The 24,355-nt window shown below is 40.9% G+C and overlaps 1 protein-coding gene across 2 annotated transcripts in view; it reads left to right on the top strand.

Moving 5' to 3' along the window:
* Positions 1-24,355, top strand: part of ARHGAP24 (Rho GTPase activating protein 24) — a 184,471-nt gene that overhangs the window by 41,443 nt on the left and 118,673 nt on the right. For both annotated transcript variants that reach the window (XM_009101336.4, XM_050973934.1), the window contains exon 3: positions 23,083-23,170. In XM_009101336.4, the coding sequence (XP_009099584.1) occupies positions 23,083-23,170 (88 nt within the window). The remainder of the gene's footprint in view (positions 1-23,082; positions 23,171-24,355) is intronic.

Here is a 24,355-nt window from a genome sequence, read left to right as displayed (position 1 = left end):
TCATGGATTTTACTCAAGTGTGAAATCATGATTTTAGGACCAGTGCATTATGACCCTTGTTTTTTTCTCACAAGGCCTGTTTGTGATTCCAAGAAACAGACTACAACTAATTCTGAAAACAAACAAGTGTGCCTGATGGCATTTGTTTTAACCTCTTTAGTGTAACAGTTGGTTTAGTAAGCACAGTGATTATTTTGGTGTCCTTTTGCTAGGCTGGAAAGAAGCATCCAATTAACTGAGTGAAAAAACCTCATCCACTGCTCTGAATGTTACAAAAGGCTGACTTAATTCTCATTCTGAGAGTATTTAACATTGGGAGTAGAGCTAATTAAGCTGTTAAGCTGACATAATGAAAACATAAAACCAAGATTCCCATTCTTGGCTTGCATTCACAACACAGCTGTATTCTTGGACTTTTTAAATATGAATCATAAATAAGTACATAGTTTTTCTAATAAAGTGTTTAATTAAACTGAAGGTCTGCTAGGTTAAGTTGTTGATGCTTTTCTTGGTCTCCCAAAAGATGACAGCATTGAGACTTTTTATGGTTATGTTGTGCTGAAAATATCCAGAATAGCTGTATATGTGAGTGGTTTTTTGACTTAAAGCAGTGTTGTGTATGGAGTCTGTACTATAGATGTGTCTGTGTCCTCTCCCTTACTGGGGTCCTGCTCAGTTTGCTGCCTCTGGATATAACTGAGTTATAAAACCAGCAGTACCAGTACTGCTTTTTGAAATTGCCAGTGTTTCAGAAGTTAAAAAAGGTTTTGTTAATTGAGTGGTTCATGTTTGCTGTATTTAAAAAAATAATAATAATTTCTCTCAAATATTCTAATATTTCTCAAATATCTTCATGAATATGCTTGTCTTAGACATTTAGTGCAGCTCTCAAAAGTGGTGCATGGTTGCAGCTGTGTGATGTTCTCTGTAGTGGCAGCAGTGTGACTTGGATTCAGTGCAGGGATCAGCAGTTGTTTGTCTCCGGTATGCTACAGGACTCTGAAATGCAAGATGCTTTCCAGACCCTCTTCTATTACTTTGAAAATCTTGAGTTCACCACAGGTAAACTTGTATCATTCCTTTTAAAGCTCTCAGATTGCCAAAAGAACGTACTACTGCTGAAGTGTACTTGAGTGATATGTAGTCTGCTAGACAGTGTCCATTCTGTAGTTTTGTTTCAACTTATATTACTTTTTTTTCCATTACAAACATCCATGGTGTGCTGCTGCTCCTCTCCTTCTCTGTCCCACTGCGCTGTGCTTTGGGAGAGGAGCAGGGCTGGGGAGTAGGAGCCAGGCAAGAGTGAAGGGCCCTTAAGAATTGGTCACCCTTTGCTTCCTCTGGCAGCATCCATGGATCAGGACTGAGACCTTTTACAGGGTATGGATGATGGAGTTCCATCACCCTGTTGTGCCATCTCTGCTGCTGGGAGTGGAGTCCTGGTGCAGAGACAGAGGAGATGCTGCCCAGTACTGTGATTGCAGCAATAGAAGTGCTTTGGGGGTATAGTAGCTCAATGTGAGCCAGTCAAGCTGTTGTTCGTAGCTTACAAACCTGAGCTGGCAGGGTTGAGGGGGTGCAAGCAGGAATAATTTCAGAGAGAGGTTAATACATGCATGTAAAGCTGTGCAGTCTCTTTCAGATCAGGGGCTTGAATGTGGTGCTGTGCAAGCTTGGACGTGAATGTAGCATTTGACCTTGGGAGAGAGGGTGAAGTGGTCAGAGGGGGCTGTGGGAGAAAATTCAGCTGTGCTGTGTAGGCTTGAGGAATGTAACCAGAGCTCAAGGGAAGAGCCTGTTAAATGAGAGGCTGGAGAACTGCACCAGGGCTTCACAGCAGGTGTGGGGAGGAAGAGCTAAACTTCCAGATCTAAAGTGTTGGCAGGACTTCCATTAATTTGTTATCCACTATTCTTCACATTCTCTGTTTTCTTCAGAGGATAATTATTTGCTTGCATTATTCTGCTTGGCTCGCCTTGTGAGCACAGTGTGCACCTGCAAATAGCATTTAGGTTCAGCATTTGGCTTGTAGTGTTTTTCCACAGAAGACTTCAGCTCTGTTGTTTGTAAAACCTTCAGCAGCTCACAGTAGAGCCCATGAACATATCCTCAGTGGAAGATACAGGGAGAAAAAGGCTATTTTGCAGGATGATCTCTAAGTCTTGCTGTGCAAGCACTTCTAAATGAACATGCGACAGTAGAAAAATAATACTAAAGCAGACAGTAAAATGAGTTTTTAGAATAATACCCATGCTTCTCTCAAACTGGTGGTATTGCCAGCAAGGTTACATGCGGCTGCTGCAGAATGAAACCAATGAAACCAGCTAAAGGCAGCCCTGCTGCCAGTTATCCAGTGGGCTGCATCCAGCAGGTCCCCAACGCGCTGCAAACATTCGGGAAGAGCATAAAGGCTTTTTATGTAGGGTGACTGTGAATAATGGATACTATCCAGAAAAGAATTGCTGTGCTTTGTGGAGTTTGCTAATGCCTGTGTAGTCAGCAGGAAGGTTCAATGATAGATTTCTCTATTAACTGCTTACACAGTTAATAATCCAACCACTGTATGTGCGGCAGGAGCAAGGTAGCAGAAGGTCCCTCCAGAGAGGGAAACTCTGATGATCTGCTTTGGGGGATACCATGGTCAGGGCTGGGAGAGGAGAGGAAGATATGTCTGCAAAAGTAAGTACTGTGAGACAGCCTCTGACTGGACACCCAAAAGGTGATGTTGCAGGAAGGTAGGGTTCCCTCTGTCTGAATCTTTACAGGGAGAGATTACCTAAGGTGTACAATTACCTGTCTGAAATTTTGGAAAGCTGACATAAATGACTGCATTTCTCTCAAAGAGTAGCAGTGTTGAAGGCAATGCTGTTATTGCCTGCCTTCTTCAGGGCAGTGCATGGAGGAGAGGGTGGAAGTTTTCAGAGAGGGTTGCTGAGCTCAGACTGCCTGTGAGTCTGGCTGGGTTTTGGGGTGAAGTTGAGCTGGGGAGGAGGAAAGAAGCTGTGCTTGAGAGAATAGCTCTCATGTTGAGGACTGAAAAGAAAATGCTGAAAACAGTGATTTAATGGAAGGCTGTTGGAGATGTGTCTTTTGATTTCCTATCTGAAGTGAAAGTGATCCTGTATCATGCTTTGCAGATCCACGCTTGTGTTACTTTCAGAATGAGTCCAGTGTTTTTGTGGGAAGCCTTTCTAAGAAAACACAGATTTTTGGGACAAGCCATTTCATACAGTCTCGTAAAAAGACTAGAAATGTTTTAAGAACAGAAGCTCTAGGAAGCAGGTAGGTAAGAAGAAAGCTTTGGGTTTTGGCCTTGTATGCATAAAAGCAAAGGGAAAAACTAAGAGACACAAGTAAGAATGGGGGGTGAATGTCAAAATAGATCACTCCAGCTTTTCCCGCATTCCAGCAAAGGGGCTGGAGGAATAACCACTGGAAAAAGTCGTGCTTCAGGTGAGTGTGAGGAGAGTGGTCCTCCTTTCATGCCTGTATTTGTCCTGAGTGGCAAAACCTAGAGTGCCTTTGTCATGTAGCTCTGGTATCAAGTCCCATTTTCAATATCGCACAGTGATGCAAAGTGTGCTCAGGATCCAGTTGGGTTACTATATAGTTACTATTGGGTTACTATTTAATTACTCCAGGTAACACTGTCCTTTCATATTCTTCCTACCCTCCTGTTATTTAAGTGGAGTGGAAGGACAAAGTGCCAAAAAAAGCTCTTGGGGTTTGGAGAATATTGGGAATGTTCATAAAGAACAAAAATGTCATGGGAGAGAGAAGGGCAAGAAGCCTAAGGGTGTAGATCTGGACAAGTGTTCATCCTTAAATGACCATCTGCCCTACCAAATCCTGGCAGGTATCTGAATGAACAGCACAGTTTCTGAACTGTAGTTTCAAAAAGTTTTACCTGTTTTCTGACTTGAAAAATATATGAAGACTTGTGCAGTCTTTTCTGGGGAGGAATTTGGTATCCCAAAAGGAAAAGCTTAGGCTTGTGGTTTTCAGGTATTTTCAATTATCCACAGCTAGTTTTAGTGTATGGATAATTTAATAAACACTTTTTAGCTTAAAAACACTGCAAAATTACTAAAAGCAAGTAGAGATAATATTTTAAATACAGTTTGGAAAGAAAGTTCAATTGCATTTAATATATTGAAAATACACAGATGTTTGTGAGGGGCTTGTAGACTATTAGAAAAAGAATTAAATGGAATTGATGATCACTCATTTAGTTCCATTTGTAGATTATGTGCACAATAGGATGTACACATTTGTGCACTGTGTGTGGCAATGACTTTTGTTTAAGGCAAAGCTGTGGACTCTGTCAGGGGCATGCTAAAACTTAAATAAGGTAAGAGCTCTTCAAAACTGTCAGATGCATAAATAGAAAAAAATAGGTCACTTAAGTCACTGGTGTTATAAAAGATGAAACACTGATTTTTTTACCTAGGTTGGGATGTCATTTCAGGAAAAATTGTAAATGCTAGGCTGTCTTCAGCAAGACAGACAAATAGCCCTGGATTTGGATTTCCTTTTTTTTTTTTTTTTTTTTTGGTTTAGCAGTACTTTATAGTGAGTTCTGAGAATTACATTTTTTGTTGTTGTTGTCACTCAAGGCCTGCCTTTTTGTGGAAGGTAGAGGAAACATGCCTTCAGAAGAAGGAATGAGAAGTTTAATGCATTCAGCTCTTACATGCTTAAGCAACCTAACGAGCCCTGTGAAAATGAGCAAAGCAATGAAGATTTTTTTATTCACATGAAAGAACTTGGGGACACTACAGTTAGCTTCAAACCCAAGGAGTGTGTTTTGTAAGGGACAAAAAGGGTTGAGCTCCCTTTGGTTCAGAGAATGGGGGCAGTGTGTCACATAAAAATTCAGTGAAAATGGTAATTATTCATTGCAGCCTGGCTCTTACTATCCAGGATGTCACCATGGGGGAAATGGCCTTTGTAAACTTGCTTAGGAGTATGTGGATCTGAATGTTAAGAGCTTGGATGTGCTTTGTTGACGTCTTTATGTTGACTTCAGTGTGTTCTTAGAGGGTTGGGGAGTGTGCTGGAGCTGGGAAAACAAGAGGGGTGAGTTAGTGCTTTGGGATAATAATGCCCTCTTCCACAGCATGATAGGGTGGCTGCTGGTGGTGACAGCTCTGTGCCAGCCACCTGTGAGGAGAGCTGTAACCATTTTAAGATGAGTAAGGTGCTCTCTGTGTTCTCTCTAAATTAGCAGTAAGTTGGATATAAGCACAGCTGGCAGGAATCTGAATTGGCATTTAAAGATTTGTAGTTCTTCACTAGAACACTTTCCTGTCTGATGATTGTTTCTTTGGTCTCCATTGCTTACTTCTCTTACCTGCAGGAGGGAACCTTAGGCCTTCTGTGTGGGGTTAACTGAAAAGAAAACTTACTGTAAAGTTGTTATTTCTAATTTCTTGAAAGAAACATTAACTGCCCTGTCTTGGAATAAATGAGTAAGGGCCCTGTACCATCAGCTGTGGGGCAGTAAAAATGAAGGACTTGGAACTTTCTATGAGATGAGAAATGGTATTTTACTACGGAGTGTAATGGTAAATTACATTGGACCTTACACATTGTCTCATGGAGGGAGCTTGTGACAGTGAAATAATACATGTATCAAGTGTTTGCATATGGGCAGTTATATGAAGTGTTTTTCTACGAGATGACATCTGTAGGAATTGCATAATAACACTGGGATGAATGCAGTCACTTAGCATCAGGTGAGGCCCATCTGCTCTGGTTTTGCCTCCTAACTTTATTGGTGGCTGAGTGACTGACTCTGCCAGTATCATGAGGTGAATGGGCTGGGAAAAATCACATGAATGTAATGGAGCACTGCCAGATCCCTTTCTTTGCCAAATGTATCCACTCATTTGTGGAAAAATGTGCTCTCCTTGTCTAAGCCTATGTCATAAATTAAAATGAGCCTCTTCTCATATGCTTGGTTTGATGGACATTAGCACTGTGATATTAGAGACTGATGGGTCTTCAGTTCCTGTAGATTTTCCCATCTTGGCATGTACAGAGAATAATGAGTATTGTGCAAAAATGCTTTTCATGTAATGCTGAAGAAAAAGGGACATGGCTTTGGGGTGCTGGCATGTCTGGTGCAGGAACCTGCCCACTTCTTCTTTTCCTGAGACTTGTATTAGCACTTCTCACCACAGGATTTTTCTCTGTTTTTGTGTAGGCAAATACTGCTGCTGTGCTATTTTATCAGATTGTGAAACTGAGGCCTGGTTTCTGCTTAAAGAGAGGAACAAAGATTAACATTCAGATTTATCACCCATTTATTCCAACCCTAAAATTCTTCATAACCTTTATGAAAAGGTTGTCTGTCACTTAAAAGGATGGAACAGAAATTTCACTGGTGTTTAACTTGTGGAAGTTAAATGACCTCTAAACATTTCTATAAGGAATATATCATCCCCTGTTCAATTCAGTGGAATAATTTAATCCAACCATTAACCACAGGATTTTTACTAGCACCTGCATGAGTTTTTCAGAAGTGTCTCCCTTGTCCAATATTACTATCACATAGAAAATGAGTGAGTAGGTGACAGCTCCAAACAGTTCTGGATTGAGAGAATAACAGTCCCAATAAATTAGAGATGACTTGTCACCATTCATCATCCTCAGTATGAAATGAAACTCAGTGGAGTAGAAGGGATGTCCTTGATTGTGGTGATGAGGCTCATGGCAGGATTCCTAAGATAACAAGGAAGTGCTAAAAACAAGGGGAGCCTTCTTCCACGTGAGCCCCCTGCTCTGTGTAGAGGCAGCACAGGCACTTGGCCAGGTCAGATCCCTTCTGGTTGGGTAACCTGAGATAACACTGTAGGCTTCAGACAACAGTTTGCAGACTGTGGGATGACTGCTGGTTTTGCCAGATAGATTCTAGTGGGTAACTTCTGTCTTTTATAAGGCAATTCTGATTTTGCTTCCATTTCTACTGCACACCAGAGGCTGATGTTTTCTCACTGACTAATGCTCATTTCTTACTATGTTTACACTGACTTGTGCAAGGCTACCTCAGTAGCCTGTGCATTCAGATTGGGAGTCAGATTGCTTTTTGCTTACTTAAAATTACTTACCTGAATGTGCAAATGAAATTTGGGAAAAACTTCTGAGGGCATGGTTGATAAGTTTTCAGTGTTCAGGTGAAAAGAGACTATATGGAAAAAAGTGTCTCCTTTCTCAGACAAGTTGAAAAACCAAAACTACAGTTCACTGCTTTACCATCTCAGCCCTGATGCTACAGCAGATAAATAAAATACCTCAGTAAGTCTTAATGATGAAAAAAATATTCTTGGTTTGAAGAAAGCACATGACCATGTGGAAATTATCTATATAAAACTGAACTAGCAAATGCTCAGGGTCTGCTGAGCTGCCTGTCATGCTGGCTGGCAGACAAGAGCTTTAGCTTCAGCAATGGCTTGGACTTGAAAGGGGGTCTTTCAGACATTTGGATTTCCTTTTTACTACTGTTTCTTGATGAGATGGACATTTCTGAAAATGGTGGCTGTGTAGTAGTAGCTTTAGAGTCTGAGGACTTTGCAAAGAACTTTATTATAGTTTATTTTGCTGGGAAAATGGATGGGAGTGGGAATGAGATGAAGCAAAATCGGTAGAAAAAGGTTTCCAGGCTGTGTGGAGCAGCTGAGGTGAGATGGAATGGTGGTGAATTTCTGCCACTGGCCATCACTCTGCTCTCCAGTCTGTGCAAACATCCTTCACAGGCTGCTACCTATGTGTTGTAAACAGCCATGAGGAAAAGAAAAAGTGGCTGAAGGATTTCAGGTGTCAGGACTGAGCTAGCAGGAAATCAAATCAGGCTCAGAGAGCCATTTTGTCATGGCAGAAGAGAGAGGAGGGATCTAGAAGCACTGTGCATTGTGTGCTGGGCTAGCATTACATGAGGAACAGCCAGACAGAGCTAGAGGGGCACAAATCAAATAAGAGTGACATGGGAATTGGAAGTTTTATTTTGGTGTCAGTAGCATGAAGTGCAGCACTGAATCATGGTGCCTTAATTTGATCTTTTTTTTTTTTTTTCCTGTGTTTGTTTCATGTTTTCAGTAAAGCATTAAGAAGTTTTAGCAGCAGCCCAGGCCATATCATCACTACCTGACTTAACCAAGACTTAAATAAATTTGTTTGGTAGGTGAAGAAATAGAATATAGAAAGTGCACAGATATTGAGAAAATAGTAGGGGTTTCTTCCCCACACAAAATAAAGGCTGTCTTCCACCTTGCTTTCAAAGACCAGAATTAACTTTCTGTCTTCCAGTGGTTAGTAACCCCCTTGTGTGTTAAGTTTTTAAAGGTGTGATGGGAGAGTTGTGGCAGTGAGTCTTGGATGGCCGCAGGGGAAGATACAGTGGGTGTATCCTCACAAGGGCTCATTCCCCAGGTGACATACCACTAACAGTGGTGCTGTTCCTTGTAATCTCACATAATCTCTTGATCTTGTCAGATAGGAGCACTTGTGCATTAGACTAATCATGATCAGGTCAATATGAGTGGCCTGAGAAAACCAGAATTCAAGTTTGTTCCATCCCACAATCAGTCTCAATGCTGTAAAAACTTCAAAACAATTAGGGACGATAAGCAGTTGTGTGATAATCAGTCTTTTCTACAGCTTGACCTTTGTGTGGGTGATGGGCTTTTGATGATCTTCCTGTTTTCCTGTTGAAAGGGAATTTCAGCACTGTAGGAGGTCTGTGTCCATTAAAAGGGCCGAGTCATGATGACTTTTTTCTTCCTTCCTTTTATTTGCTTGGATGTAGTACAAGTGTGCATGGCTCATGGAAGCAGCAAAATGAATAGCTCACAGGAGAGCCTCATTAGGCTTGAAATTAAAATAATTGAGTTCTTTTAGCGTATTAGTGCTTAAGAATAGCCTTCTCTAAGTCCATTACCTCTGGGATAAAAGCCATATTTGCAGCTGAACAAGCAGCACGTACAACATGACTTGTTGCTAAGGGAAGAGGCTTTCTTAGTTCTTTGACAGGCTTTTATAGTAGAGAAAAACTGAATGACCTCAAACTGCATTCCTGAGATCCTCTTTACTCTTCAGTTGGCAGTGTGAAAATATTTCCATAAGTGACTCTGGCTTTCTGGAGCTGCTCTCATTCCCTTTCCAGCTTGGACAGCCAGTGATGTGGGAAAAGAAGTTCCTTCTGCCTGCTGAGTCCAGTTCTATGATGGTAATGCTCACTTCTTTTTAATGGGTTGAACCCTGGTTTCTGGAGTCATTGATACAAGCCTCCATCAAGAACCATTCCAAGTTTCTTTAAATAGTCAAAGTGAGTTAAAAATGTGTTGAGAGGAATCTTGCCAGACTGCCTTTAAGCAGGACACTTGATTTTCTATCAGCAGCGAAGCACATAAAAAATAATTTTGCTCTTTTAACAGCTGAAGTTTATGACAATTGTACAGAGCACAGTGCAGTAGAGAAGAAACTGAGATGGTGCTGTACTGGATAGAGGAGTCAACTTGAATAGAGGAGTCAATGGCATTGTCTTTATACAGCTTGGGTTTATATCAAATGAGTCCTTTTTCTGCACTGGGAATGAGGGTAGTTCAGTTTAAGAAATTAAGTTTAGCAAATTCAGGAGTTTATGGTGGATGGGAGAAACAGTTTTTAAACGTTTTAAGTGCCAAAAAGGGTTTGGTGGGTATTTTTCTGACATCTGCTGTCTTACTTTCAAATGTCTGTTTGTAGCAAAGACATTGCACAAGACAGCAGGGACCAGGACAGACTGCAATTCCCTTGATAGTTGTATGATATTAATAATGAGGAGGGACAGAAGCCCCAAAATTCTGACAGTGTTTATCAGATGAGACTGTGTCCTTACCCATCCTTTGGATAGATGCTGTAACTTATGTAACTTATTATTATTAAATGTCTCAGTTTAATAATAGAAGATGAGAATCCCTCAGGGCTGGTGGTGATTGTCATTTGTTTGACTGGCACTCGTATTTAAGAGGCATCCTGGTCAGAAATGCCTGAAGTCTGGAATAGGTGGTACAAAAGAAGTGTGTATCAGTTAAAAGGCCCTGAAACTCAGTGACAAGGACTGTGGACTGAATGTTAGACAGGAGTATTTACAGGCTTTGGTACTTGCTCTGGTTTTCTTAGATCATAAAGCCATTTGCATTCAAAAATAATTTTATTTATCCTCAGTTCTTCTTAGTACTCAAAACTTGAAATCTTTGTGTAAATGGGAGTGCAAGCCTTAGAGGGAGGTTGTTAAATTGTGGTGCAAATTTGTGTTTCAAAATGAAAACCTACTCAATGCCCTAGAGTTGGAATATTGTTACATCAGTTGATCTTTTCTCCTTTAAAGGGGAAAGAGAAAAGAGATCTGGAACAATCATTGATACAAACTCTTTTTAGGAGATAGAAAAGGAGATGGCTTAGACATGGGTTTCTAATTCAGAGTAGGGGAAAAACTTTTGTTCCCTAACGTAAACTGTGCTGAAAAGAGATGGATTCTGTGGCTTCAAATGAACTTGCTGCTGTTTGTGTTTGAGTGACTGTATATTTATCATCTTGCAATTCAGTGGAGATCTCAGACTGGAGAGCTTTCTTGTTCTGTTTTGCTAAGTGTGTTCCACGAGGTCCCACTTCTTAATTGGTGCTCTGACAGCGGATCTCAGCAGTAGAAATTTGGATAATTTGCTTCATTCTGCATAGCCCTAAGTCTCACTTTAGACGTCTCTGCTGATGTAAGCAGAAACTTAATCTGAAAGTCTTCTCTCTTTTGAGTTTAGGCTGTTGCTCAGTGGCACTCTCTGTTGGACTGGATTTTTGTAGTATATATATTTAAATGTTTGTTGGGCTGAATACCAAGTATTTGTGAAAAGTTCATAGCTGGATGGATGGGGTCTGGGATGTGAGACTCTGGCTTTTGTGTATCTGATGTGCCTACACAAGTAAGTGTCTGAGCAAAAATGGAAACCATAGCAATGTAATTCCTTTCCCTTCAGACAAATGTTTCTGAGGACAGCTGCTAAATGAAAAACCTTGGAATGGCTGAAATCTTGCCTTTCCATGAAAGCAGCTCTTCATTTCAGTCCCTCATGAAACTCCCAGAACCTGCCTGTGAGTCTAGATGTCTTTTTTTTGGGTTGCTATGAGACAGCAGCAGTGTGCCTGCTGTCTCCTTTCCCTGGGGTATGTGTCCAGCCATTTTGAATGAATCAGCCAGTTTGTGTTCAGTACTTCCTTGGCTGTTGTAGATCTAAAATGTACAAAATACCTAAGTTGGAAGGGAAACCAATGGAGAGAGCGCCAAAGCTATGAGATGCTGTTTGTCAAAACTGATGCTAACATTTTTACAACAGGATTTGATTGATGTAACACTTCAAACAGCGGCCTTGATCAGGATGCTTTTGTGAACAAGATAATTTATCTCAGCAAATGCGTTCGCATGAATGTTTTAAAATGAAAGGCATGATAAATCTGTCTAGAGCCTGTACACAATAGAGCTGCCAAACCTGCCACCTGTTAAAGCTTTTAATGAACTGTTCTGTATTTAACAGAAGAAGTGTAATTAATGTTGTCACTTTCCTTTGCTGAGATTTCCCTTATCTCAGGCACTCTGAGATACCATGTAGCAAATGCTTCTGCGTTGAGCAGCTCTGGTGTTGTTCTGGTGTTTTAATTAGAACTCAAGCAAACCAGCGAAGAAGCCATTAAATCTTAAATGTGGCTTTTGTGCAGCACAGCCACAAGGACACGGGCCTTTTGTCCAAAGCCACGAGGAGATCGTGTTTTGTTGGGAGTCAAAGGAGTCCCAACCTCATGTATGTTGTTAGATTAATGGGAAAGTAGTTGCTCTGGATTTTCTAAATGGAAGAGGATGTTTCTCAGAGTAAACCAAAAATGTACCAGGATGTTATGTTTCCATGTGTGTGATAGAAAGCCTTTGAGTGCATTCAGATCTCTAATGCATTAAGACAGGTTGGTGGAGATTTTTCTGTCGCAGGTGGGAAAAGTATTCAGAAGTCTTTCTCCATTCCTCTTGTAGACCCTCTTTAGGTACTGCAAGGCTCCTAGAAGGTCTCCCCAGAACCTTCTCCTCTGGGAAACCACAGCAGGACGCTTTTTCCTATGTTCTTCAATGAATTCTCACTCTTCTTTTTTTCATCGAGGAGCATACTGGATGCTCGTTGTGTAGGTCCTTGATTGAGTCTGATTTACTATGGATGTGGAAGACATTCCTGGCTGAGTAAACAATATTCAGCTTTTCGTTAAGCTGCACAGTGACTGAAGCTCAGTGATGTTGCAGAAGGGATGTAGAAGGGCAGAAAGGAGCTAGAAAAAGTAAAAGCAGTGCATAAGGAGGTAGAATAGCAAGGGGAAAAGCCGTGTAGAGATTTGTGAGGTACGTAGGCAAAGTTAGGAGCATGATCAGTAACAGCCATTGGTGGAAGGACTGGCATTGTAAAATTGTACCCTTTTAAAAATAGTAATGAAATGTCATTGATTACCTTTGTTGTGTGTTCTGGCTTCAGAAATCAGCCTGTGAAAGCATCCTCAAACCAGTGACTCAAGTGGGTATTAGAATTCAGAAGCTTTTTTCTTTTTCTCTTGGCTCAGTTACGTTTTGTCCCATGAGATAAAATAGTGTGGTAGTTTTCACAAACTACTATAAACTTGAGACACACACTTCTTTTTCTTGCCATGTCCTAATATCATGGGTACCTGGGTTTCCCATGATGATCCCAGCTCCAGCTGGAGCCACTATTCTCTGTAGCTGTGAGCATGCCAGAAAATGGGGCCACTTCTGGTTCAGCTCCAGAGTAAAGTTTTCACTTGTGTATTGGTGGGCTGACTAATTTGACATGTTCGCTCTGTGTTTTCACTTTGGAGAAAACAAATGTGCAACAGAAATAAATGTGCATCTAGAAATGCTTAAAGCTTCTGGAGCTGTCTCTCAAAAAAAGCAGATTCCAAAGTGCTGACAGGAGATGACTGGTATGAACTACTTTTTTTTAATAGTTGGAAGAAAGGCCCCTTTTCAACAATAATTCCAGGCAGGGTGCAGTTCAATGGCCAAAATATTGTGTTTGCCAGAAAACCTGGAGCTTTGTTTCTCTTCACCTGCTGTGTAAACACTGCTTGGTTTCTTCTCTTCCATAAAAAGTATTTTGTCATCTTGCTTTTGTAAAGGCTTCTGTAGTTTCTCCTGCAGACCGTGAAGGCCTTCATGGTCATTTATATTTTGATAACTTATTAAAATAGCAACATGGAATCTAAGGTATTTATATTAATACTGTTGGAACAGAGCAGCTGCTGGAGTGCAGTTAATAATGCTGGCCTCCAGTCACCCTGAATCCATTTTTATTCCAGACTGTCTGGCACTCTGCAAGATACACCCCCCTCAACAGGTCTGAAGAAAGCTTGTCATGGTGTCCTGTGGAAAAGCAGATAAATGATGGTTTGATATTTAAGTCTATAAAATTTAAAAAACCTGTAGTAAGCCTGAGTACATTCAGTTGTCCTTGCTGTACATTTACAGAATGTTGCAAAATACCTTCGGTGGTGGTACTCAGAGAACAGTGTAAAAATCTAGATTATGAGACTCTTATTTATTCTCAGTGAAGTAAGTGCTATTTTGAGACAGCATAGTCTTGAAAAATATTGGCTATTTTTAAAAGATATCTCTAATTAAAAAGGTCAGCCTCCCTACAGACCCTGGTAAGGGGCAGGACCAAGTCCTGCTGGAAACTTTTATATACAGAGGGAGCAGCCCTCTGGCTTGGCTTTGGCTTTGGTGTGGTCTCCTATAGTGTCCTTACAGCCAGGCTGCTGAGATAAAAGACAGAAAAGTGGCCTTTGTTCCTCATGGCTATCTTCTTAATATGGATATCTGTTATCCTATGACTGTGTGATTTTAATCATGCACCTGGTAAGTTCCTCCTGGAGTAGCAAACTGTCAAAAGAGATGTCCAAGGAGAAACAATAGGTCAATTGAACTGGCACTGACAGGATTTTTTGTGGTTGGCCTTGAGTGGTTGTTGCCTTACCCTAGGTTGGTTTTGTGGTGCACATCAGTTCATGGAGTTGAACTGATGTCAGCAACTTGGCACAGCTTGAAATACTTGTGAATGCACATTGTGCCAGTTGGAGATTATGAAGAAACCACATGTTCACAAAAACCCCTCACCCTAACTTGTGCAAGCAGAATTGCAGAAATGTGCATGTATTCTGCACAACTGAACTGGTTCACTGATACTTTACTTGACTTAAACCAACTCCTCCTAAACTCTGCCTTGATTTTATAGCTATTTAAATTGGGGATTATCTAGCACATTTTCTTACATAGCTTGTAATTTAAGCCTTGTCCTCAAAAAACATATTACTAATACACTAATAAGACTAATAATGAACAACTACATCTCATCCAAAAGCTGTAAAAATGTGTAATACTGATCAGTTAGAAAAATGAAACAATCCTAGAATTCCAGTTTCAAAATGGAAACAGTATCACAGAATGAATGAAGCAAATGAAGATGGTGAGCTAAAAGTAAAATGTGGAAGTAAAATGTGCCACAAATGGTACTGCAGGAGAAATAATTTGTAATCAGGGAATCAGAATTTTCCAGTTGTGCTAATTGTTTAGGTGTCACCTATTTTGTGTAGATAGCACAAAAGACATGACCCTGGTCTCCCCCTGAGATAGGATCACTGCTACTTAATGTAATCCCTTAAAGAAGTACCAACAGAGTACCCTACACAGGTGCCAGAAAGCTAAATGAACTGTTAATTCTGTGTGATTGTGGTATTTGTAGTGTAGCAGCACTTTATAAGCTGTGCACATAGAAAAATTACTATATAGATTAAATATAAGCAATGTATATAGATGCTAAAGCAACGGGCAGTGGAGTCATTAAATAACCTTGCAAAACAAATAGATAACCCTTGCCATTAACATCTGAAATTTTTTCATGTGAAACTGAATTTTTTTTCTTCCCATAAAAAACTGCAAGATAATAACTTAGAGAAGTTAGGCATATTTCCCTGGAATGTTCTTGCTAGACAAAAGCTGACAGGAGTATTTGCACAGGAGAAAAACCAATTTTGGTGGAACTGTGGTCCCATTTCCATGTGTCTCTGCCACCTCTTTATGCTGTAAAAGTTGCAGTTTATGTGTAATTTTTAGGAAATCTGCAGCAACTTCAACCTTTACTTTGACATGGAAATTAATTGTCCTATGTGGGATAGTTTGCCATATATAGATTTCCTGGAAAAAACATAGAATTGGCTTTGTCCCATGGATCTAGCCTGTTCAGATCCCTCTTCAGAGTCTTCCTACTCTCCAGCAGATAAACACCACTTGTAGCCATCTGCCAGCTGGATTTAACTCCATTTACACCATTCTCTGTGCCCAGCCATCCAGGCAGCTTTTTAACCCAGCAAAGAGTGCCCCCATCCAAGCCAGGAACAGCCAGGTTCTGCAGGAGAATGTTGTGGGAAACTGTCAAAGGTCTTAAATAAACATCCACAGCCCTTTCCTCATTCATTAAGGGGGTATCCTTGTGATAGAGGGAAATCAAGTTAGCTGACCTGCCTTTCATAAATCCATGCTGTCTGGTTCTGTTCCCGAAGAAGGGATTGAGTAGATCAGCCTTTTCTTCATCCTTTGTCACTATGTCACCCCACATCCAGTAAAGGGTGGAGATTTTCCTTAGCCCTCCTTTGTTGTTAATGTATTTATACCATCATTTTTACTGTCTTTTACGGCAGTAGCCAGATTAAGTTCTAGTTGAGTTTTGGGCCTTCTAATTCACTCTCTGCATAATCTCACCACATCCTCCTAGTCCTCCTGAGTCGCCTGCTCCTATTTCCAAAGATCATAAACTCTCCTTTTTCCCTCTCTGCCAAAGCTCTCTGTTCACCTAGGCTGGTGGTCTTCTTCACCAACTTGTCTTTTGGCACATGGGGACAGCCTGCTTCTGCATCTTTAAGATTTCCTCCCTGAAAAATGTCCAGCCTTCCTGGACTCCTTTGCCCTGCAGGAATGTCTCACAGGGGACTCAGGTCAACCAGACTTCTAAACAGGCCAGTGTCTCTCTCACAGTGTTGCTGTATCTGTCCAGACTGTCACTGGAGAGCTTTGTATATAAATGAGAGGTCATATTTGAAATTTTCCTCTTGTCAAATATTGTCCTTTTGGGGAATAATTGCATTGTTTTGACCCATGTGTTCTCAGGACTGGAAGTTGGTAAATTTCCTTTGCAGAAGAGATCTGTAAAGCAAGACTTGGTCCATTGTATGGTGGTGCCAAATTGGCTTTTTATCTTGGGAAAATAGTTGTATCTAATTAAAAGCTGAATTTCTTACTGACCAGAGCTATTGGAAGTATTTTTCTGTAATAAAAATACCTAAAAAATCAGTAGTGCCCAGTTCCATTTTTGTGTGTTGATCAAAATTTAATGACCATTGCGAAGCCTAATTTTATCAGAACTTCCATGTGTGCATGTAATAATGCTCTCAGCTTCTATTCATGAGTTCTTAAACTCAGTGCACTCTCTGAATTTATTTACGCATCTTATTTTTTTCTCTGCATTTGGAAAATACCAAGGAACATTTCTGTGAAGAATATGCAAACTGCAGAGTGGGATCCACAGGAAGGCACCTCCTGCCCCTGAACTCTGTGATCTGTCCTCTTCTCTTACCTGAGCTCAGTCTTATCACAGCTGTTCTTCTCTCTTGCCCTTACTAGAGAAATCAAAACCATAGGCATGCAGTATGGATCCAGCCTCTGGGTTTAGGCAAACCTAATTTTTTGTGCTGTCAATAGCTTAACTTGGCACGAGCTTGCTTTCTCTTACGGGACAAATAAGGGAATTTTTTGCCCAGTGGCTGCTCAAGCCAAGATTGCTTCATTCTTCAGGAAAGAAGTTTCTCTCAAGCAGAGAAGCACTCAGCCATGAAGTGAAATGTCTGGCAGGAGAGAAGGAGAAAAATCTTTAAAGAAACTGTAATCACATAGTAATAAAACTGTCAGTTCTATCTCTTATGTCAGAATAAATGTTTTGGTGCTCCCTATCAGGCAAATGGTAGAGATGCTATTCACCACCATAGGAAGGAATTTACCTTTTTTTTTTTAGTATTGAGCTGTCAGGTAGGTTTGAACATTGCTTTAAGTAAAGGGAAAAAGATCTCTCTAGGCTCCTGTTTGCAGCGTTTCTGAGAACTAAACAATAGTTCTCATTCTTCAACAGGAACAAACTCTAAAAATGTGTTAACTTAGTGGCACAAGAAAATGTCAAATGCAACGGTATTTGCCAGAAAAATGTATGCTGTGTAATGGCTTAATTTCATCCAACCAATCCTGGTTTGGTTTTTTTTTCTTTTTGGAATTTCTCTTTCCTTCTCTTCATTCCTGGCATGTTACCCCCTAAAATCTGAAAAGTCACCCCCAGCCATTGTTTTCTCCTTGCAAAACTGTAAATGGCTGCAATAACTACAAGCCAAGGAGTGTATCACCTCCAGCAGTAAATATACTTCTTCCAATGCTTTAGTTCCTTAAGTAGTATAAAAATCCATTCTTATGATAAAAAAAAAAAATCTGCACTGACCCAGGGTTTAGAGCCAGCTGGAGAACTTGCTCAGGCCCACTTTGAAATACAGATATTTCTGTGTAGGCAGTCAGATGAAAGGGCCGGCTTTCAGAGTTGCTGTGCCCTTTTGCAGCAAGTGATTTCACTGGGATCTTGGAAATGAATTGTAATGGTGGAAGTAGAGTTTTTAAAAAACCACTGCAGTCAAACTGCTTGTGGTGAGCATAGTGCAGGTTTAATTCATTACTGACCTCAGTATGTGTGGATTTATGTCTGTAGGCTCTTGACAATGCAGAGGGCTCACTTGGACCTGTTTTTGTGGTAGCCTAAAAGCAGAAACAGCAATGAGAGGAACAAGAATTTATAAATAGCTGATAACTTGCATGTTCTTTCTCCTTCTTTGCTATGCATCACTTAGTTATGAATTCACAGGTGTGCATGTCTGTATACAAATGTAGAAATATACTTGTGTCATGTATTTTATTTAATTTACATTGATTAACAGGCTTCTCTGCGAAATACAGCAGATGCCTTTTTGGTGGTGACCTTGTAAATATTAGTGATGTTGAGAGGATTATTCACTAAAAGTAGTATTTTTCAGTTTAAAAGTAATATTTTTCATTTTTTCAGATGGCATTTTTCAGTTTAAGATGCCATCTGAGCTTAAGTCCACTCTTGTTTGAAAGTTTGACAGCCCAGACTTTGCAGAAACAGCAACAGTGACAAAAGAAGCCACAGAACACTGCTGTGTTGGATGTGGCTTTGGGTCATACAGAAGACACAAGTACCCTGTGATTCCTTCTGCCTCTTCATCCCTTCCATCAGCTGCCTTTTTGCTGGCTGATGATCTTCCTGCCTCTCAGAGAGCTGATGTGATGAGTTTTCCATGAAACCACAAAAAGAGATATGTAAATGAAAAGCACCTGACTTGAAAGTCAAAGTAGAGTTCAGTGATTTTTTGATAAATAATCAAAGCTGGATGGACAAGAAGAACATCTGATGTAACTGCTGGTACTCTGTACTTTTCATCCTTTTTAAGGGGGTAGCAGGACAAACTACAGCAAGCAAATAGTCCCGAGGAAGTGTATTAAGATAAAACCTGAAAATGTTATTTTGGCAAGAAAGCACTTAATTGCCTCATGTCTCTATGTGCTTTTTGAGTAAAATCCATCTAGAGATATTTAAAATCATGTATTTGTCTTTACATTTGCCAGTCAGCATCTTCAAAGCTTGGAATTCCTTGTATCATAAGCTTTCTTGAGCAAAACCTGGTATCTCCTGGACAAGGTGGTAAGTCTGCTTCAGAGAACTGAGTTGAAAAAAGGCAGGGGAGAGTGTACCTAGGGAAAAGTAATGGAGCAGAGCCAGCAGGAAGCACAGGGTCACTTCCCTGGTGCAGGGTGTTGCGTGGAGCATGCAAACAGAAGCACCATCTGTCAGCTGCTCCTCATGAAGCACTTGTGCAGTGGCCATCCTGTCTCCTCTTCCGTGCTTCCTCCTGAAGTTCAGCTGTTGAATGGTGCTGAAAATGTTTTCAGGGACCAGCATGGGATAAAACATCTATTTGAGCAAGACTGTATCATGCTGTGAGACTAATCCAAAGTAAATTGATGTCATTCTTGCTGCATTACAGTGTTTTGTCAAGCACTTAGTTAATGGAACAGTATTTTTTTCTCAAGTTAAATGCTTCATTTATGCAGATTTTTGATTTTAGCAAATGTGTTGCTCTGCTGTTTAGGAGATCTTTGGTTTGAAGCAGCAGTGTGCTATAAAAAATTTCTGTGTGAGAATCTCCTTTGAAAGTGGGCTGGTTATTCTGTTAGGAAAAAGGCCAGTGCTTCTTGAGCAATCCAGATTTCTTCTGCATGCTGTGAGTCATCCTAAATGCTCAGCTAGAGAAGCAGAACTGCCCTGGTAAGGACAGAAGTGTTGGAAATGGAAAAATAACTCGGGCGCACTGCAGCAGGAGCTCTGCAAAACACTGCTGATTTGGTGGAGGCACAGCCTGCAAACAGAATGGTAGTGGGAGCCAGGAGGGACTTGGGTCAGGGCCACATTTTTGTCCCACTTCCCTTTTTCTTGTATTTCTATAGACTGTATGTCTTGATTCCTGCTTTCACCATGCAGGTTTTTTTGTTTTTCTTTTTTGAAAGCAAAATATTAATCGGCTCTAATCTGCCATCTTGGATTGAGATTTTTAAAAGTATTTTGAATGATCTGAAGACTTTGATATGAAGCAATGTGAAGCTGCCTTATTATGGAACATTTGCATGCACACATGGCACTGACAGCCAAGTTAAACATGTATTTCCTCTGGAAATCACCTTCCTCTTTAGTATGCAAATTACTGTCTTGTTAGGTGTCTAAGGCTATCTGGTTGGTTTTCTCCTACTTCCCCTGGAATTAGGTACTCAAGGCAGAAAGCAGAGTTTGAATTTGTTGAAGCTTTGCAACTAACTGATAGTCCATACTCATGGGACTCTCCAGGCTGTAAGGGTTGGGCCTAATGTTGCACCTTAAGGACCCAGAAAGGCAATTGAGGAAGGGGACCAACAGCAATTGGTTTGTATCAGATACCCCACAGCTGGGGCTTTGTAACAGTACAGATGTGTTCCCTGGGCATCAGCTGCTGAGAAACTCAGCAAAGGGACACTCCAGACAGGCTCAGTGCAGTTATGTAGACAGCTACAAAGCTTAGCAAGGGGGAAGTGTTGCTGTGTGGTGAAGGCAGACAGATGGGTGTGAAAGCAGACAGAATGGGAAGTGAGAGAGCTGCAATTGCTCTCTTAACGCTTTCTCCAGTAGAGTTAGGCACCCAGGTGCATGTTGCACAAACAAAACTATTTTTTTAATTTTAAAAAAACCCTCACATGTGCATATTGAAGTATTTCATGTGCACTAATGTTTGCAATAATAGTTCTGGAAATAGTGAAATAAATTCACCACTTGAGGACATTTTCTTTATAAACTACGGCAATAATCTATATGGTATTACTGTCTGGTTTCTCTTCATATTAACTTAGCTATTGTGTGTGTTGCTTTAGGCTTTACATTTTAGTAGATGGAATAGGTTTCATCTATGAAACAAAAGCACAAGTGTTATAAATAAAACACTTCTGTTTCTATGTTCTCAAAAATCTGTCATTAGGAGAGCTCACTGTAAATGGTACAAGAGTTTTGCATCAAAGAATCAGAAAACATCACACTGCAATGAGCCTGCAGCATGCCTGTTGCTATTGAGTTGACAGCGAAGTTCAATGCAGTTTTCATTTACTGTCTCATGAATTGATTTTTGTTTACAGTGCTGTAGGCTAGGTCTCATTAATTTTGTATTTTTGTTTATTTGAGTAGCAAGACCTGTGATTGACTTGAATATGTTGTATGCCCTCAGTGGTGCAAGCTCCCGAGACAGTGAAACTTCAGCATGAAGAATGATCTGCTCATCCAGTGTGCTGGGTGGAGCTTCTTCTGGGTAAAACCAGCTCAATCTGAGAGTGGGAAATAAAGTCTTATACCACTCTTAATGCTCTGTTACACGGGACAAAAATGCATGTAGTTAAAATGCCTTTTAGAGATTCTTACTCCAGGTGTCCCATAAGTCTCAGAAAAAATGTATTCCTTATATTTCCTGTTGTTTCTTTAGGTGTTAATATGAGAATTTGAACTGTATTGTGACTTATGTTTTCCTGCTCACATATTAATTTTTGTTTATGATATTTTGGTTGCCTAATAAGATATTTCACAGAAGACTTTGGAGTGCGACATCTATTAAGGGGTGCCGCCTGTGGCAGGAATGAAGGAAGATTGTTCTGAATGGGGCTGTTGGACCCCAGGCAATTAATGCTTATGATACAGTAGTATATGCAGTGAGTGGGGACATCTGCCCACGACTGCCAGTACCTGCTGCTTGTTCCATCTCAGGAGAAGGCTGTGCTGCTTCATCTGCTTTCAGCAGCAAGCATCACAGTGTTTTGTGGAGGTGATTCTGTATGTTCTGCTGAAATCGCTGTGCACTCTCTTTGCCATCCTGTGATGACACTGTTCTTGCTGGCACACAGCACTCACAAGTTGGTATAGAGCCCAGACTGCACATCAGCTGGAACAAATACTAATTTTGTGAAACATTTTTACCTGTTCTTTCAGGTGGCTTTTCCCTGTTGGTTTGTAAGGATTCCTTTGTGAGAAGACTGCAGTGTTTCCACTTGTCTTGACTTCCCAATAATTGTAAATGGTTCTGCTTGTAATGAAGGTTCCAGGTCATAACAATGAATACTGGATAACAAAATTGATGTTTTTCATGTACAGGGATATCTTTAGGGCTGTTTAAATGAGGGGTCTGACATATTTGGGCATTTGGGAAACTGCTATGGATAATAGTGCTCCATGTTGGACTCAGTGATCCGTCAGGGGATAAGGACCTTACTTGATGTTCTGTATTTAAGATATGTAAGTTATTTAAGTTGTTTACTTTGGAGATGGGTGCCCCATTATGCCATAATTAGAGAATATTACTAAGTAGGTGTTATTTCCTAGTAAAAATGGTGTAGATAGCTTGTACCTAATACAATTCCTAGGATGTTCCTCTGAAAATTTATCCCTGGGCAGCGATCCCAGCATCATTTCACTGAGGAGTGCCTGCTGCACTGAAGTTGGAATGGTACTAGGAGGAGCTGTACTTTCTAAAAATGGAAGAGAGCTCTCAGAGGAAAGGGGTTGTCTATCCGTGCCACGTGTCAGCAGACGAAAGGAAAGGGAATAAGCTGTGTCTTCAACACAGCTTTGAGGTTTGCAGGGGTGGTTTTTGTCTTTGTGTGTTACTAGAAGTATGCACAGCTAAAATTCCCCACCTCTCTCAAGGTAGTAAAGTTGTAATAAACGTTTTAAATGCCCATCACAGAGGTTTTCTGACATCTCTCTGCCTGTAGCAAACACATCTTTGGACAGGACTCTCTGTGCCTGCTGTGGCTTAGCACCAGCAGCCCCGGTGGGGGTGGGATGTCTTCTCTCTATTTCTTCCCTGGGATACTATGGGAAAAGGGTCCAGAGCAGGAACTGGGTATGCACCCACACACTGAGGGTCCTATCCAAAGCCCCTTTGGCTTCAGCCAAGAAACCTGGCTGGTGAGTTCACCAGCCTCACACTTGCAACTTCCTAGCTCTTCCTAGCTCACTTGCTTTTATGTCTCGATTTTCCCCTGCAGAACAGTGGGATTAATACATGTGATAAGTACAAAACTCTGCATGGTATCAAATACCCAAAAGATTAAAAAACTTAAAAGCTGTTGTCAAATGCCTCAGTTAATTAAAGTGATCTGTGATGTTGGCTTTTGGGATAATCCTTGCTCAGTCTCACTTTGGAAATCAGCTGCTTAGGTGTTTACAGTGAAAAATTCATGTTTAACCCAGTCCAAAAAGAAGAGGCATTAGTCTGTCAAAGTACGGTAGCAGTTTTAATCCCATGTTTGTTGTTACTTTTTTTCTTTAGGGTACCATCCTCCTGCCTGGCAACAGAGTAATTGAGCATCCCTGCAATGAAGAAAGTCCAGGAAGGTTCCTTTTTGAGGTTGTTCCAGGTAGGATATTCTACTCCTTATCAAAAGCCTTTGCAGTTTGTCCTCAGAGACAAATGGCCACATCTGTTCTGCCAGAACAGAAGCTGAAGGTGATTAATGATTCAATTTAAGGGGACAAAAAAAGGTTTAATTTGTTAATATGGTGGTTCATAATTTTTTCATTCACCCCCAGACAGCATAGGAAAAGGATGTGTATTATATCTGTCAGTGTAAAGCAGAATTCCTCAGGTCAAGGAAGTGCCAGGTCCTGCTTTTGGATCACAACATCTTGGATTACAACAGCTCCGTGTGGCACTGTGGGTTTGGTGGCAGAGTGGCTGGAAAACTTCCCTGCAGAAAAGGACTTGGGGTGCTCAACAGCAGCTGAACACAAGCCAGATGTGCCCAGGTGGCCAAGAAGGCCAATGGCATCCTGGCCTGGATCAGCAGTAGTGTGGCCAGCAGGACCAGGGCAGGGATTGTCCCCCTGTACTTGGGGGGGGCCACACCTTGAGTGCTGTGTCCTGTTCTGGGCCCCTCACTTAAGAGTTACTGAGGGGCTGGGAGTGAGCCCAGGAAGGGCAGTGGAGCTGGGGAAGGGTCTGGAGCACTGGTCTGAGGAACAGCTGGGGGTAGTTTAGCCTGGAGAAAAGGAAGCTGGGTGGGGACCTTATTTCAGGTAACAAGTGACAGGATTAGAGGAAATGGCCTCAAGTTGCACCAGCAGAGATTTAGATTAGATATTGGGAAAAACTGCTTCATTGAAAGGGTTGTCAAGCATTGAGAAGGCTGTCTCCCCTACTTCCCTTGTGGAAGGGAAGTAGGGGAGTCAGCCATATCTGGAGTTATTTCAAAGATTTACAGATGTGATGCCTAGGGACATGGTTCAGTGGTGGATGTTGCAGTGTTGAGTTAATAATTGGACTTTGCTTTAAACATGTTTTCCAAAATGAAAGAATTTTGTTTCCACATCCAGTCAGCCCAGTGTATTTATTCAATATGTTCTATTAATCCCAGTATTACTTTTCAAATTGCCTCCTGTCATGGCTCTTTGGAAGAGCAAATAGATGGTAACGTTTGTTGTTCTTGATTTTAAACTGTCTTACTATCAGGGCACAAATATAGTTGTGTTCACTGATGTGCCAAGTTATTATAAATTGTAAAAGTGTAAGAAATATGAAATAGAGTTCAAAGCTTGATTGTGAA

Source organism: Serinus canaria, chromosome 4 (assembly GCF_022539315.1).
Source record: "Serinus canaria isolate serCan28SL12 chromosome 4, serCan2020, whole genome shotgun sequence".
Lineage (NCBI taxonomy): Eukaryota > Metazoa > Chordata > Aves > Passeriformes > Fringillidae > Serinus > Serinus canaria.
Note: the sequence above shows the minus strand (reverse complement) of the source record. Positions and strands in the feature narration are given on the sequence as shown.